Raw genomic sequence first — 17159 nt, 5'->3', positions numbered from 1 at the left:
TATCAATTATATTTAAATCCATGAATTTGTAAGACTACTACAAAAAGAAAAACTTATTTCATTGCTGTTGGCAAATACTATGACACCAACTCACTTTGACAACAAATATGGCAAATAAAGGGAAATAATTAAACGTTTATTTTGCTGTTCTCGTATAAACTGTATTACTAGGTAACCAAATAATAGAGGAAGGGAAGTTTACCCTTGTAGAAATATTCCAGTTAATAAAAGAAGGAATGTTAGGATAGAATATTACCATTTTACAACACCCAATAAACTGTTGGATCTAGCATCATCATACACTAACATCTAAAAAGAACACAGCCAAACATTATGTGCCTCCTATGGAAGAATACAACACTGCGTATAAAGTAGTCCTGTCTTCCCCACCTCCTTTAAAAAGCAAAACCTCCACATAATATCATCTGAAGTTAAGTCCTTGGTTCTAACAACCAGTTTATAGGAAGTAAAGAATAGCAGACTTTACAAATGACACCCTGGGTTTACCCAGCAAAATCCAGCTGTGTAAAGATTTTTAAAACAAATTTTGCTGGTTGATTTACTTACTAAATAAGATGTAAGGAATAAAAAAGACAACCAAGTGGAATGTACAGAGATCAGGGTTCTCAACATTTTGTTATCCTGTGCCTTGTAAGATGTTTATAAGCATCTCAGGCCTCTTGGCATTAGATTCCAATAGTACTCTAGTTGTGAAAATTAAAAATGTCCACAGACGGTGCCAGTTGTCCCCTGAGGGGCAAAATCACCCCCAAATTGAGAACCATGCCATAGACTGAGTGTTTTAAAAGATAGATCAAGCACTGACCATAGATCAAGCACTGACTCTTAGTTGGATCCCAGTTGAAACAAACCCTTTCTTTTTTAACAAATGAAAAAGAAAATTTTATTTGATTAAATTAGTATCAACAGCTCTTATTCAAAAGACTACAAAAAAAGCTTAAGCAAAGAAAGCTTAAGCTAAAACTAGATCGAAATACTTGCCATATAGATAACCAACAAGTGATTAGTATCCAGAATATAAATGTTTTAGAATTTCAAAGATAATGATAACTCAATAGGAAAGCAGATATGTTATTAAAAAAAAATATTTTACAGTAGCAAAAACATAAGAAGCAAATGGGTGGCTTAGAGGATAAAGCATCTGCCCACAATGTGGGAGACCTGGGTTCGATCCCTGGGTGGGGAAGATCCCCTGGAGAAGGAAATGGCAACCCACTCCAGTACTCTTGCCTGCAAAGTCCCACGGACGGAGGAGCCTGATAGGCTATATAGTCCATGGGGTTGCAAAGAGTCAGACATGACTGAGTGACTTCACTTAACTTCTTCACTTCACTTCAAAAATGCCCATACTCTGAGTGAAAAACAAATCAAGGAGTTATACATTCAATCTAATTCCATTTATATAAATTCAGAAATATACAAAATTAAAAAGTTATTTTTAAAGATCCATTTTTGCCTGATAAGAACTGTAATGAAAACAAGAGAATAATAAATACAAAATTCAGGACAGTGGTTATCTCCGTGGACATTTATGAGATAATTGGGAATTTGAATATTGAGTGTGCATTATTAATACTAAATACTCATTTATATTTATGTGTGACAACAGTGTTGTCATGTTTTAAAAAAGGACTTTGATCTTTCAGTACACATTGAAATACTTACAGGTAATTATGGTGTTGGGCATTCATTTCAAAATAATACGGAATGGGGAAAACAGATTTTGAAAATAAAGGGTTATTGGTATTTGATATTTATTTGTGGGAGAGTGTCATTCTGTTTTTGTGTATTTCAAAAGCATTCTTAGTAAAATGTTTACAGAAATGGGGAGAGGTATGCTTAGAGAGCCAAATTGAATAGATAAGCAAACAACATTTAGAAACGTATACTTGGCCTCTGGGTACAGTATGTGTTACCTTTTTTTTTTAAGGCTATTTTTGGTAATAAAAATATTTATTTGTTTTATTAAATTATATAAGTGCCTTTAGAACCACTTTAAGAACTTTTTTTTTTTTTCCTTTGAGGGAGTGTATTGTAGTGACTTAAGAACATGGATCCTGGAGTCAGAATACCTGAGTTCAGATTCCTGCTCTTCCATTTACATTGTGACCTTGGAAATTTACACTCTTCCATGCCTCATCTTCTTCATCTGTGGAAAGCTCTTAAAATAGTGCTGTCTCACTGACAGATGCATACATTAAATGAATAAAAATGAAGTGCTTAGAACAGTGTCTTGCATGGTGTGGGTACTATATAAGCTCTAGCTGCTCTTCTTTTTCTGGTATTTTAGGCTCTTTTTACAGAAATGGTAAGAAAAGGAGGAGCAGGAGGCATAATTCTCTGAAGCAAATATTCTTGATGGCTGAATCTCAGAATTTGAATATCAAAGTTTGAGGGCCCTAAATTTATATTTAGTTGTCAAAATAAAATAGATTATTGTCAAGTGGTATCTCTGTGTAAAATGTAAAATTTTGCCCTGCTTGACTATGGAAACCTGTACAATTGAGCACTACATTTTTCCTCTTTTACTTTCTTAATGTTGGTGCTTTAAATGTACTTTTTTAAAAGAAAATTTTTGTTCTTTTAGATTCTTCAGATTAAGTTACATATACCAAGTATGTAACCTTTATAGAGGTATACATAAAACCTAGCTACTCTTCTAATATAGTTAAGTGATGTTCTTTACAATGGTTCTGAATTTAAAAAAACAGTAAATAATAACAAAAGAAATTTCTTGTATTAGTTTTCTGTATTACTGCTTTACTTAATTACTACACAATTTAAACAACATTCATGTATTATCTCACAGTTGTATAAGTTAGAAATTGGGTGGGCTTGACTGAGTTTTTGCTTAGAGTATCACTAGGCTAGACTCAAGATGTCCAAAGACCTGTATTGCTCTCTGAATGCCCTTAGAATGAATCTGCTTTCAAATTCATTCTGTTGGCAGAATTCAGTTACTTGTTGTTGTAAGACTGAGGTTCCTATTTCTTTACTGGCTATTGGCCAAGGTGTCTAGAAATAGTTTACACTCCTTGGTTCATGGTTGTCTTCAGCACCAGCAACAGTGAAAGTACTTTTCATGCTTCAGATTTCTCTAACTTCTCCTCTGCTTCATCTTTCCCTTCTGCTTGCAGTAGGAAAATTATCCACTTTCACGTAAAGTTTATGTGATTAGATTGGACCATTATTGTGCCTTCAATGTTTAAGTTTTTTGGAGTATAGTTGCGGTGTTACAATTTGAAAATGAGGTTTTAATTTTTAATTTTACAGGTTTTTTATGTTAATCTTGGTTACCTTTTATGTACCTTACATGAAACACCTTATATAATAACAACCGGGGATTCATTCTATGTTCCTTCAGGTAAGAGTAATTAAAAACTTTTTCTTTCGCATAGTTAAATACTTGTATAGTTGCTCAGGAACACCATGAAAATGGAAGCCACAGTGGTCAAAATGAAGCATGATACAACTGATGTCAAACATTTTAGTGCATATTTTAATTTTTTTGTTTAGATAAATGTTGGTATATTAGTATTTTGATACATAAAAATTGAATAAGAGTTGCTAATTGAATATAAAAATACTTAGTTAGGAGATATATTATATCCAGCATAGAAGTAAAATTATTTCCCCATGTTATCGCAAAGACATTATGTAATCAAACAATTTTTAGTTGGTTATTTTAAACATGCAGGGTAGTGTCTTTCATCAGCTATTGAAGAGCAAAAGTCTTTGAAGGTAGGAATTTTAGTTTGTTCAATTGTTCATTCAATAAATGTGATTAAGAGTCTACCAAACATTGCTTTGAAAGTGAGATACATAAATGAACAAACAGGCAAAAATCCCTGCCCTTGTGGAGCTTACATTCTAATGAAAAAACAAAACTATAATAATAGCTAAGTTTATATAGTCCTTTATATGTGCCAACACTGTTGTGAACAGTTTAAACTCATTAAGTTAATCCTAATATGTATGAATTTGTAATAAAAAGTCTAATAAAAGTCACGGTATTGTATGCAGCACTATAAATTTGCCTTATGCGCAGCTGTCCATGTGTATTTTGCATTTGCTGTTACTAATTATCTAATTTATTTGAGTTACATTTGCTACCTTTTAACTTTGAAATTTTATTTTTCATTAATACTTTTTTACTTATCTTTTATAAGTATCTTTTATACTTATCTCTATGTTGTCTATGTCTCGTTTAGAGGAATCCATAGTGGTTCCAAAGACCTAATAATTGTGTTCAGTAAGTTAGACAGACAAAGACAGGTACTGTTTGTTTTCATTTATATGTGGAATCTAAAAAATAAATGAATATAACAAAACAAGAATAAGAGTCATAGAGAACAAACTAGTGGTTACCAGCAGAGAGAGGGATAAAGGGAAGGGACAAGACAGGTGAAGAGTAATGAGGTACACACTACTAGGAAAAAATAAAAAGATACAAGGATGTAATGTACAGCACAGGGAATATAGAAAATATTTTATAATTTTAAATGGAGTATAGTCTACAAAAATAATTGAATCACTGTTGTATGCTTGAAACTAATATAACATTGGAAATCACCTAAATCAACTATACTTCAATTAAAAAAAACAACAACCCCAAAACATGATTGGGCTCAGAGGGAGATTTTTTTTTCCTACCTACACCTTTGTCTAATTTGTTTTTGCATTCATTATTAGAATGATGTGAAGTTTGTGTATTTTCAAGCTTTATCTAGATCATAGGTGGTGGTTAACTATTAGATTTTTCAGTTTGTAGAATTAGATAAGAGTTAATTTGGGGTTAGATGAGTCAGTTTTTTCGACACTATATATCGTAACTGACATAGTGATGACTAAATGTTTAATCAAAAGGAAATGATTCCTATGGAAGTAATTTTTAATTTTATTTTATTTCTAGGTAATTATTACAACATCAAAAATCTCCTGAATGAGGAAAGTGTTCTTCTTTTTACTCAGATAAAAAGTTGAAAGATGAAGCAAAGTTTAAGTACATGTGTATATATATATATAAACATATGTACATATAAAACACATTGTGCAGTTGAGATGGCTATATTTGTAATTGTTAAGTTTAAAAATTTTTGTGTTGTATATTTCTTTCAGTAAAAATCAAATTTCCATATGTATTTTCTGATTTTTCCACAAATATACACATAACCTGTAGTGATGCCCATAGTTTTTAATAACACGAAAGGAATACCAAAATCACTGCTCTTGGGGATATACAGACAAACCTCGGAAATGTCATGGTTTGATTTCAGACCACCACAATAAAGCAGATATTGTAATAAAGTGAGTCATGAATTTTCTGATTTCCCAGTATATATAAAAGTTATATTTACATTATGCTATCATCTGTTAGGTGTGCAATAGTTTTATGTCTAAAAATTAATGCATATACCTTAAGGAAGCTAACCATTATTGATTCCTTCAGTGAGTCATCATCATTTTTCTAGTGGTGGGTCTTGGCTTGATGTTGATGGCTGCTGACTGATCAAGGTAGTGGTTGCTGAAGTTTTGGAGTGGCTGTGGTAGTTTTTAAAAATAAGACAGCAACTTTTTTCTAGTTATTGTGGCACGAGGCATCATGAGCAGTGAAGTCTTCTGTGACACCCTGTATGAGACAGTGCAGGAAGTCCTGCATGGGAATCAACACAAGTGCCAAAATGTTCTGGAAATGGTGGATCTTCAGATCAGCCTGAAGAACTGTGACCTCAGAAGGACAAACACTTCTCAGCACTCTCAGGCTTAAGTTCATTCCCCTTACCAAGTTCTCCATATATGTTCTGGGAGACCAGCAGCACTGTGATGAGGCTAAGGCTGTGGATAAATCTCCCATATGAACATCAAGGCACTGAAGAAAATAAGAATAGAAAACGGGTCAAGAAGCTAGCCAACAAGTATGACTTTTTGGCTCCAGAATCTCTGTTTAAGCAGGTCCCATAAATCCTGGGCCCACGCCTGAATAACATTGGCAAACTCCCTTCCTTGCTGACCCACAATGAGAACATGATGGCCAAAGTTGATGACGTAAAGTCCATGATCAAGTTTCAGATAAAGAAGATGCTGTGTCTGTCAGTGGCTGTTGGCCATGTGAAGATGATGGATGATGAGCTTGTGTACAACATCCACTTAGCTGTTAAACTTCTGGTGTCATTGCACAAGAAAAACTAGCAGAATGTCCAGTCTGTACATTAAGAGCACCATAGGCAAGCCCCAACATCTGTACTAAGGCACAGTTTAATGATACTGCCACCATTAAAAAAAAAAAAGACAACATTGATCAATTGCTGCATCTTTGGAGATTGACTTCCTTCAGAGAAGGAAATGGCACCCCACTCCAGTACTCTTGCTTGGAAAATCCCATGGACGGAGGAGCCTGGAAGGCTGCAGTCCATGGGGTCGCTGAGGGTCAGACATGACTGATCGACTTCACTTTCACTTTTTACTTTGATGCATTGGAGAAGGAAGTGGCAACCCGCTCCAGTGTTCTTGCCTGGAGAATCCCAGGGACGGGGGAGCCTGGTGGGCTGCCATCTATGGGGTCGCACAGAGTCAGACATGACTGAAGTGACTTAGCAGCAGCAGCAGCAGCATTGACTTCCTTTCACAAATGATTTCTCTATAACATGCCAGTGTTTTTTGATAGTTTTCCATATAGAAGAACTCACAAAATTGTAGTCAATCCTCTCAAATCTTGCTGCTGTTTTATCAATGATAAAATTCTAAATTCTTTGTTGTCATTTTAAGCAATCGTCATTTTAAACAATCCTGTTATTTTGACAGTCTTTCTGACATTTTCACCTGGAATAAATTCCATATCAAGAAACAACCTTCTGTTCTCATCCTTAAGCAACCTTGATCTTAGGATATCTTAGGATATTGTAGCAATTGTCACATTGCTTCAGACTCCACTTTGAATCTAGTTCTCTTACTGTTTCCACCACATCTTCAGTTCCTTCCTCCACTAAAATCTTGAACCATTCAGTCATCCATGAGGGTTGTGATCAACTTCTTCCAGACTTCTATGTTCATGTTGATATTTTGACCTCTTACCATGAATCACAAATGTTCTTAATGGCATCCTTTCCAGAAGATTTACAAATTGTTTTGCTCAGATGCATTGGAGAATTCACTATGGCAGCTATTGTTCAGTAGCTAAGTTGTGTCCAATTCTTTGCGACCGCATGGACTGCAGCCCACCAGTCTTCCCTGTCCTTCATTTTCTTCTGGAATTTGCTCAAACTCATGTCCATTGAGTCAGTGATGCCATCTAGCCATCTCATCCTCTGCTGCCTCCTCCTCCTCCTGCCCTCAATCTTGCCCAACATCATGGTCTTTTCCAGTGAGTCGGCTTTTTGCATCAGGTGGCCAAAGTATTGGAGCTTCAGCATCAGTCCTTCCAATGAATATTCATGGTTGATTTCCTTTAGGATTGACTAGTTTGATTTCCTTGCTGTCCAAGGGACTCTCAAGAGTCTTCTCCAGCACCACAATTTGAAAGCATCAGTTCTTCAGCACTCAGCCTGCTTTTATTATGGTCCAGCTCTCACATCCATACATGACTACTGTATGGATGTGAAAAACCATAGCCTTGACTAGACGGACCTTTGTTGACAAAGTAATGTCTCTGCTTTTAATATGCTGTCTAGGTTGGTCATAACTTTCCTTCCGAGGAGTAGGCGTCTTTTAATTTCATGGCTGCAGTCACCATTGACAGTGATTTTGGAGCCCAAAAAAATAAAGTCTGACACTGTTTCCACTTGTTCACCATCTATTTGCCATGAAGTGAGGGGACCCGATGCCATGATCTTAATTTTCTGAATGTTGAACTTTAAGCCAACTTTTTCATTCTCCTCTTTCACTTTCATCAAGAGGCTCTTTAGTTCTTCTTCACTTTCTGCCATAAGGGTGGTGTCATCTGCATATCTGAGGTTATTGATATTTCTCCCGGCAATCTTGATTCCAGCTTGTGCTTCTTCCAGCCCAGTGTTTCTTATGATGTACTCTGCATATAAGTTAACTAAGCAGGGTGACAATATACAACCTTGACATACTCCTTTTCCTATTTGGAACCTGTCTGTTGTTCCATGTCCAGTTCTAACTATTGCTTCCTGACCTGCATACAGATTTCTCAAGAGGCAGGTCAGGTGGTCTTGTATAATCTCTCAGAATTTTCCACAGCTTATTGTGATCCACACAGTCAAAGGCTTTGGCGTAGTCAATAAAGCAGAAATAGATGTTTTTCTGAAACTCTCTTGCTTTTTTGATGATCCAGCAGATGTTGGCAATTTGATCTCTGGTTCCTCTGCCTTTTCTAAAACCAGCTTGAACATCTGGAAGTTCATGATTCACGTATTGCTGAAGCCTGGCTTGGAGAATTTTGAGCATTACTTTGATACACATTAACACCCTGTATAGTTCTGTGTATTCTTGCCACCTCTTCATAGTTTCTTCTGCTTTTAGTAGGTCCTTACTGTTTCTGTCCTGTATCATGCCCATCCTTACAGAAAATGTTCCCTTGGTATCTCCAGTTTTCTTGAAGATATCTCTAGTCTTTCCCATTCTATTGTTTTCTTCTGTTTCTTTGCATTTTTCATCTCAAAAGGCCTTCTTATCTCTCGTTGGTATTCTCTGGAACTCTGCATTCAGTTGGTTATATCTTTCCCTTTCTCTCTCGCCTTTTGCTTCTCTTCTTCCCTCAGCTATTTGTAAAGCCAACTCAGATAACGACTTTGCCTTCTAGCATTTCTATTTCTATGGGATGGTTTAAGTCAGTGCCTCCTCTACAATGTTATAAACCTTTGTCCATAGTTCTTCAGATACTCCCTCTACCAGACCTAATCCCTTAATTCTGTTAATACTTGTCACCTCCACTTATAGTTATCAGGGATTTGATTTAGGTCATACCCGAATGGCCTTGCTCAAACTCATGTGTTTGAGCAAGCTCTGGGAGTTGGTGATGGATGGGAGGCCTGGCATGCTGCAGTCCATAGGGTTGCAAAGAGTTGAGCATGAATGAACGACTGAACTGAACTGAATGGCCTAGTGGTTTTCTCTACTTTTTTCAATTTAAGCCTGAATTTTGCAATAAGGAGCTGATGATCTGAGCCACAGTTAGCTCCAGGCCTTGTTTTTGCTGACTGTATAGAACTCCATCTTTGTCTGCAAAGCACATAATCAGTATGATTTAGGTATTCATCATCTAGTGATATCCATGTATAGAGTTGTCTCTTGGGTTTTTGGAAAAGGATGTTTGCTATGACCAGCGTGTTCTCTTGACAAAACTCTGTTAGCCTTTGCCCTGCTTCATTTTTCACTCCAAGGCCAAACTTGCTTGTTTTTCCAGGTATCTCTTGACTTCCTACTTTTACATTCCAGTCTCCTATGATGAAAAGAACTTCTTTTTTTAGTGTTAATTCTAGAAGGTGTTATAAGTCTTTACAAAACTGGTAATAACCAGCTGCTTTGGCATCAGTGGTTGAGGCATAGACTTGAATTACTGTCTTGTTGAATGGTTTGCCTCGTAAACAAACAGAATATTCTGTCATTTTTGAGGTTGCCCCCAAGTAACTGCATTTTGGACTCTTGTTGACTGTGAATGCTATTCCATTTCTTCTAAGAAATTCTTGTGCACAGTAGTAGATATAATGGTCATCTCAATTAAATTCACTCATTCCTGTACATTTTAGTTCACTGATTCCAAAGACATTGATGTTTACTCTTACCATTTCCTGCTTGACCACATCCAGTTTACCTTGATCATTCACCTAACATTCCAGATTCTTGTGTGAGATTGTTCTTTATAGCATTGGACTTTACTTTTACCACCGGACCCTTCCACAACTGAGCATCATTTCCGCTTTGGCCCAGCCACTTCATTTTTTCTGGAGCTATTAGTGATTGCCCTCCATTTCCCTAGTAGCATATTGGACACCTTCTAACTGGGGTCCTTATTTTCCGGCATCATATCTGTTTGACCTTTTTACACTGTCCGTGGGGTTCTTGAGGCAAGAATACTGGAGTGGTTTGCCATTTCCTCCTCCAGTGGACCACGTTTTGTCAGAACTCTTTCTTCATTATGACCTGTCCATCTTGGGTAACCCTGTAAAGAATGGCACGTAGCTTCACTGAGTTATGCAAGCACTTTTGCCAGGCCAAGGTTGTGATCCATGAAGGAGCAGTCAACTATAATATAATGTTTATGTACCATTCTTTTGCCTTTAGTCTAATAGACTCCACTCATTTCCAGAGTTACTTGGGTCAGCACCCATGTCTCTCTCACCCCTTCAGTGAAATTGTTTGATGCATTTCTAATACAGTTAGATTGTTTTGTCACATCTGCATTCTATCTGGAGATACTCTGACCTAAATAATTCTGTAAAAATTTGCATGTTTTATTTAACTGTACTGTAAATTCCTATGGGTTTTGATAAACGCATAGTGTCATGCATCCACCATTACAGAATCATGCAGAATAGCTTCACTGACCTAAAAATTCCCTGTGTTTTGCCTCTTTAACCTCTTTAAAAATGATCTTATAGTGTCTATAGTTGGCATTTTTCACAATGTCATGTACTTGGAATTATATAGTGTATAACCTTTTTATAATGGGTCATTTCACTTAGCAATAAGCATTTAAGATTCCTACATGCCTTTTGGGGGCTTGATAGATAATTTTTTTTTTTTAACTTATAAACAGAATTCCATTGTATGGATCCATCAGTGTTTGTTTATCCATTCACCTACTGAAGGACATTTGGTTGCTGCCAGTTTTTGGCAGTTATGAATAAAGCTACTATAAACATTTGAAAGTAGGTTTTGTGTGAATATAAGTTTTCAACTCAGTTGGTCAACTACCTAGAAATGTGATGCATGGGTTGTATGGTATGATTATGCTCAATTTGTAAAACTGCCAAATGTTGTTTTATAAAACCTTGGCTTAGGATACTTTATAATCTGAAAACAGCTTGTCCTTGTTTTTCCATCTATCTTCTCAACCCTTGCATTAATGTAGCTTTCACCACTGGCAACACATACAACATATATTCTCCTTTGACTCTGTCTTTTATAACCTTTACAGCCTTTTACATTTATTATTTTATTTTTCCTCAATATTTTTTTCTGCCACCTGTTAATAGTTTAGATAAATTCATTTATCTGAGCCTTTTAAAAATACCTATGACTTATCAGCTATTGCAGTGCCTTGCCTTTTTAGTTTCAACCACCCTAGGTTAATAAGACAGTCGAGGTTAATTGGATGACAGGAGAATCTTTTTCACTTTTTAAAAAAGCTTTATCAAGTTGTAATAGCATCATTTAGGATTTTAAATAGCTCTGCTGGAACTCCAAAACCTCCACTAGCTTTATTGGCAACAGTGCTTCCTAAGGCCCACTTCACATTCCAGAATGTCGACTTCACACTCCAGAATGTCTGGCTCTGAGAGATTACACTGTCATGGTTATCCATGCTAAGCCTTTGGCTGTATGGATCATGAAAAACTGTGGGAAACTCTTAAAGAGATGGGAGTACCAGAGCATCTTACCTGTCGCCTGAGAAACTGAGATGCAGGTCAAGAAGCAACAGTTAGAATCCCGTATGGAACAACTGACTGGTTCAGGATTGAGCAAGGAGTACAATAAAGCTGTTATTGTCAGCTTGTTTATTTATATGCAAAGCACATCATGCAAAATGCCAGGCTGGATGAATTACAAGCTGGAATCAAGGTTTCTGGGAGAAATGTCAACAACCTCAGATATGTGAATGTTACCACTCTAAAGCCAGAAAGCAAAGAGCCTCTTAAGGGTGAAGAAAGTGAAGTGAAGTCACTCATTTGGGTCCGACTCTGCGACCCCATGGACTGTAGCCTACCAGGCTCCTCCATCCATGGGATTTCCCAGGCAAGAATACTGGAGTGGCTTGCCATTTCCTTCTCCAGGAGATCTTCCTGACCCAGGGATTGAACCCAGGTCTCCCACATTGTAGGCAGATGCTTTACCATCTGAGCCACCAGGGAAGTTGAGGGTGAAGAAGGAGAGTGAAAAAGCTGACTTAAAACTCAATATTAAAAAAAATAAGATCATGTCATCCAGTCCCATCACTTCATGGCAAATAGAAGGGGAAAAGTTGGAAGCAGTGACAGATTTCCTCTTGTTGGGCTCTAAAGTTACTGATTCCCTGGTGGCTCAGATGGTAAAGAATCTGCCTGCAATGTAGGAGGCCTGGGTTCGAGCCTTGGGTCAGGAAGAGCCCCTGGAGAAGGAAATGGCTACCCACTCCAGTATTCTTGCCTGGAGAATTCCATGGACAGAGGAGCCTGGCAGGCCACAGTCCATGGACTCGTAAAGAGTTGGACACAACTGAGCGACTAACACTTTCACTTTCAGAGTCACTGCAGATGGTGACTGTAGCCGTGAAATTAGAAGACGATAGCTTCTTGGCAGGAAAGCTATGACAAACCTAGACAGTATTATAAAGCAAAGATATTACTTTGCTGACAAAGTTCTGTATGGTCAAGGCTATGGTCTTCCCACTAGTCATGGATGGATGTGAGAGCTGAACAATAAAAAAGGCAAGAGTGCCTAAGAACTGACGCTTTTGAACTGTGGTGCTAGAGAAGACTTTTTAGAGTTCCTTGGAAAGCAAGGAGGTCAAACCAGTGCATCTTAAATCAACCCTAAATACTCTGTGAAAGGACTGATTCTGAAGCTGAAGCTCCAATACTTTAGTCACCTGATGCAAACAGCCAACTCATTGGAAACAAGCCAATGAATTGGCTTTCCCAGCACTTTCCCTCAGTGCTGGGAAAGACTGAGGACAGGAGGAGAAGGGGGGTGACAGAGGATGAGATGGTTGGATGATATTCCCGATACAATGGACGTTAACCTGGGCAAACTCGGGGAGATGGTGAGGGACAGGGAAGCCTGGTGTGCTGCAGTCCGTGGCGTCATGAAGAGTCAGACATGACTTGGTGACTGAACAACAACAACAACATAGAGTTGTAATATTTAAAAACTACACATATTTAATGTATACAATTGATGAGTTTGGATATAATATGCATGCCCATGAATTCACAATAATCAAGGTAATAAACATATCTATCACCCCCAGAAGTTTCCTTATGCCTATTTGTTTTGTGTGGTAAGAACATTTAACATGATATCTACCCTCTTAACAAAATGTTAAGTGCACAGTATAATTTTGTTAACATTAATAACATTGTGTTATACAGTATATCTCCAGAACATGTTTATCTTGTATAAGTGAAACTTTATATTCATCGAACAGCAACTCCCTGTTTCACCTCCAACATCTTGGCAAAATCCACTACTACTTCAGATGTCTCATGAGTGGAGTCATGTAGTATTTGTCCTTTTGTGACTGGCTTATTTCACGTAGCATAGTGTCTTGGAGATTCATTTGCATTGTTGCATATGGAAGGATTTCCTTCATTTTAAAGACTAAATAGTATTCCATTTTAATGTATATACTATATCTTCCTTATCCATTCATCACTGATGGCTCTTTGATTCCATATCTTGGCTATTGTAAATAATTCTTCAAGGAACATAATTCTTCAAGGAGTGTAGATATCTCTCTGAGATACTACTTTCATTTGTTTAAGATATATACAAATAAGTGCTGGATCATATGGTAGTTCTGTTTTTTATTTTTTCAGGAATTTTATATTGTTTGCCATAGCCACTGCACCATATTACATTCCTACCAACAGTGTACAAGGGTTCTAATTTGTCCACATTGTTGTAAGGCTTGTTGTCTTGTTTTTTGATAAAAACAATTCTAAGAGGTGAGAGGTGATACTTCATTGTGGTTTTGATTTATATTTTCTTGATGATTGGCAATACTGAACATCTTTTCATATTCTCATTGGCCATTTGCCTTCTTGAGTCTTTTGTCCATTTTTTTGTTTTGAGTTGTATGAGTTCTTTATGTATTTTGAATATTAACCTCTTATCAGGCATACATTTTGAAAATATTTTCTCCCATTCTGTTGATTACTTTTTCATTCTGTTGATTGTTTCCTTTATCATATGGAAGATTTTTAGTTTGAAATAGTCCCACTTGTTTATTTTTGCTTTTATTATGTATGCTTTTGATGTCATATCCAAGAAATCATAGCCAAGGCAGTGTCAAAAAAGCCATAGATTGTTGTTCTCTACTTATTTTGATTTGAATTTGCACATTATAAATTTCAATCCAAATGTTTTTTCAATTTACTTTCTTTCCTAATGAGTAGGTTTAATTAGTTTAAATTTTAAGTGTTTTGTGATTATTTGCAGTTGATTCAAAACTAATGAAAGCCACTCTAAGGATTTGTAGGAGATACCATATTTAGTGAAAAACTGCACACACAGGTGCTTGCTAGTGGTTTACTGCCTAATGCTTAGAACTATGAAACAAATGATATGTAAGACCCAGTAACTGCCTATAAGAAGCTTACATCTTTTTAAGAAGATAAGCTATATATGTGCCAACATAAGGGCAATTCTGCATAGTTCTTGGTATCTTCCAATAATGTTTATTTTATGCCTGGGCATCTAGTAAGTGTACAGTAGCAACTTTCTCAATAAAATTATCTTTGGTTTGACCTAGACACCCACTCTTTGGCTTAAGTTGGTACTTATCAGTCCCCTTGACCAAAGGACTTAATGATTTACCAACTATTATTGTGTTAGGCAATACATTAGAATGTGTAAGCTTAGGAACATACTATTAATTATTATTATTATATTATCTCAATATTTTATGTTGAATTTATATTTATAATAACATGCTTATTATAAATATAAATTCAGTATATAAATTATTTTCAAGGAACATATATCTGTATAGTTAACATGATATAATATGGATATAATCTCTATGTATATATTATGTATAATTCATTATGTATTGAAAGGTCTGAATCAAGGAGGACATGAATATAAGCAAGGCAGGGAATAATTAAGCTCAGAGTGTTTTGTTATTGAATTTAAGTAAAATAGAAGATTGTGAAAGTCAGTTTGGTCTTAGGTACTATATTATTTGGAGCCTCAAATAATATACTCAGCAGTAAAGAATCTGCCTGTCAGTGCAGGAGATGCAGAAGATTTGGGTTCAATCCCTGGGTTGGGATGATCCCCTGGAGAAGGAAATGGCAACCCACTCCAGTATTCTTGTCTGTAAAATCCCATGGACAGAGGAGTCTGGAGGGCTACAGTCCATGGGGTTGCAAGAGTTGAACATGACCGAACACACACTAGGCTATCTGCTATAAAAACAAAACAAACAACAACAACAAAAAACACAAAATTATCAATAACTTAATATAGTAAAATTTTATTTTTTGCTCATGCAAAGTCCCAAGGTGATCTTTTTCGGAATGCCTCTTTTTGGCAACTCTCTCCCAAGAGGCAAGAATACTCTTAAATACTCATCCTTAGGGACACAGGGTCAGAGTCTAAGAGAGGCAGTTAATAGCATAGCCAGTGGCTTTGCTTCTATGTTAGTAATATTTTAAAATAGTATGTATTATCTATTGTCATCATAGCACTGTTGTAACTATTGCAAAACTTCAGTGACATTTATCTTATGGATATTCATGGATTGGCTAATTGGGACCTGACTTGAATGGTCTTGACTGAGTTTTCATATTTGTCTATGGTTAGTTTTTGGTTGGTTAGGTAAATTTGCTAACCACCAGGGCTTCCCTGGTGGCTCAGACTGTAAAGCGTCTGTCTACAATGCTGGAGACCAGGGTTCAATCCCTGGGCAGGAAGATCCCCTGGAGAAGGCAATGGCAACCTACTCCAGTACTCTTGCCTGGAAAATCCCATGGACAGAGGAGCCTGGTAGGCTGCAGTCCATGGGGTCGCAAAGAGTCGGACACGACTGAGTGACTTGACTTTAGGTAAATTTGCTAGTCTTGGCTGGGCCACTTGCATCTGAAGTGGGATGTCCCCTGAATGTTATCTGATCTAGGATGACTGCCTGGGTGATCAGTACAACTTGGCCATTCTGTACATATTTCTTCTTCTGGCAGGGTAGATAGCTGTCCCAGGTATGTTCTTTTGGCAGTGGTAAAGGGAAAAGAGCAAGCAAGAAAAAATATTTAAAGTTTCTAAAACTCTTAGACTTATTTTTTTGGCCAAAGCAAGTCACCAAGGGCAGTCCAGATTTTATGAGGGGAAATACAGTGCCTCCACCTCTTTGGTAAGAGGAGCTGTGAAGTCACATGGCAAACAGCATGGATACAGGAAGGTTAAATAATTGGAGCCTTATTAGCAGTTTACCATTTGATACTTAATTTTGTTTTTTCTTGTTGCTTTTATTAAGAGATTGTTTTTATGCAAAGTGAAATAAAACTGACAGACAAATATTAAAAGATCTCACTTTTATATAGAATCTAAAAAGTCAGACTCACAGAGAACAGATTGGTGGTTGCTAAAGGCAGGGTAGAGGATGAGGGGAGGTGGAGAGGGGGAAGTGAAGGCTCAACAAAATGGGTGAGGGAGATCAAATGTACAGATTTCTGGTTATAAGATAAACAAGTTCTGAGGATATATAGCATGGTGACTATAGTTAATAATAGTTTATTATATATATTTACAAGTTGCTAAGAAGGTAGATCTTAAAAGTTCTTATTACAAGAAAAAAATGTGTAATTGTGTGAGGTGCTGGTATTAAATCATGAGGTTGTACAGTTTAATGCAATGATATATGTCAATTATAACTCAATAAAGCTGGAAAAAAGAAACATTACTTTTTCTCAAAATATTTTAATGCTAATACTGAGATAGTAGAGAATAATTGATTTCCCATATTTAATATCTAGTCACTTTCTTGAACTTGTTAATTCTGATAAACTTTCTGCTGCTTTTCTTAGACTTATATAGTAAATATAAGTTCAGTCTATAAATCACTTGCAAAGAATATTTATATACATGTATATATATGTGTGTATGTGTGTCTGTATGTGTATGTGTGCATATCTGTGTATTTTTTCTCTTTTATAAAAAAGTTATACATTTATTTAGGTTTTCTATTTCAATGCTTTGGCCAGAAGCTTCGGAGCAAAGTTTTGCTCCTGATTTCAAAAGTTAAATATTTAGTTTTACAT

The 17159-nt window shown here is 36.4% G+C and overlaps 1 protein-coding gene and 1 pseudogene across 6 annotated transcripts in view; both read left to right on the top strand.

Annotated features, from left to right (window-relative positions):
* The window catches only part of CENPC (centromere protein C), a 93808-nt gene extending 88480 nt beyond the window's left edge, over nt 1-5328 (top strand). For 5 of the 6 annotated variants that reach the window (XR_011567211.1, XM_070791529.1, XM_070791528.1 and 2 more), the window contains 2 exons: nt 3295-3385; nt 4934-5328. Coding sequence is in view for 5 of the 6 variants with exons in the window: in XM_070791529.1 (XP_070647630.1) it covers nt 3295-3385; nt 4934-5004 (162 nt within the window). In the remaining variant the exon portion in view is untranslated. Of the gene's footprint in view, nt 1-2045; nt 2248-3294; nt 3386-4933 lie in introns of those variants that run through there. The other variant, XM_070791527.1, reaches the window with a different exon arrangement.
* A 145-nt stretch (nt 5329-5473) lies between these two features.
* LOC139183644 (large ribosomal subunit protein uL1 pseudogene) lies at nt 5474-15332 on the top strand (annotated as a pseudogene).
* Nucleotides 15333-17159: the final 1827 nt, after the last annotated feature.

This window comes from Bos indicus, chromosome 6 (genome assembly GCF_029378745.1).
Source record: "Bos indicus isolate NIAB-ARS_2022 breed Sahiwal x Tharparkar chromosome 6, NIAB-ARS_B.indTharparkar_mat_pri_1.0, whole genome shotgun sequence".
Classification (NCBI taxonomy): Eukaryota; Metazoa; Chordata; class Mammalia; order Artiodactyla; family Bovidae; genus Bos; species Bos indicus.
The sequence above is the reverse complement of the archived record's forward strand: the minus strand, read 5'-3'. Positions and strand labels throughout refer to the sequence as shown.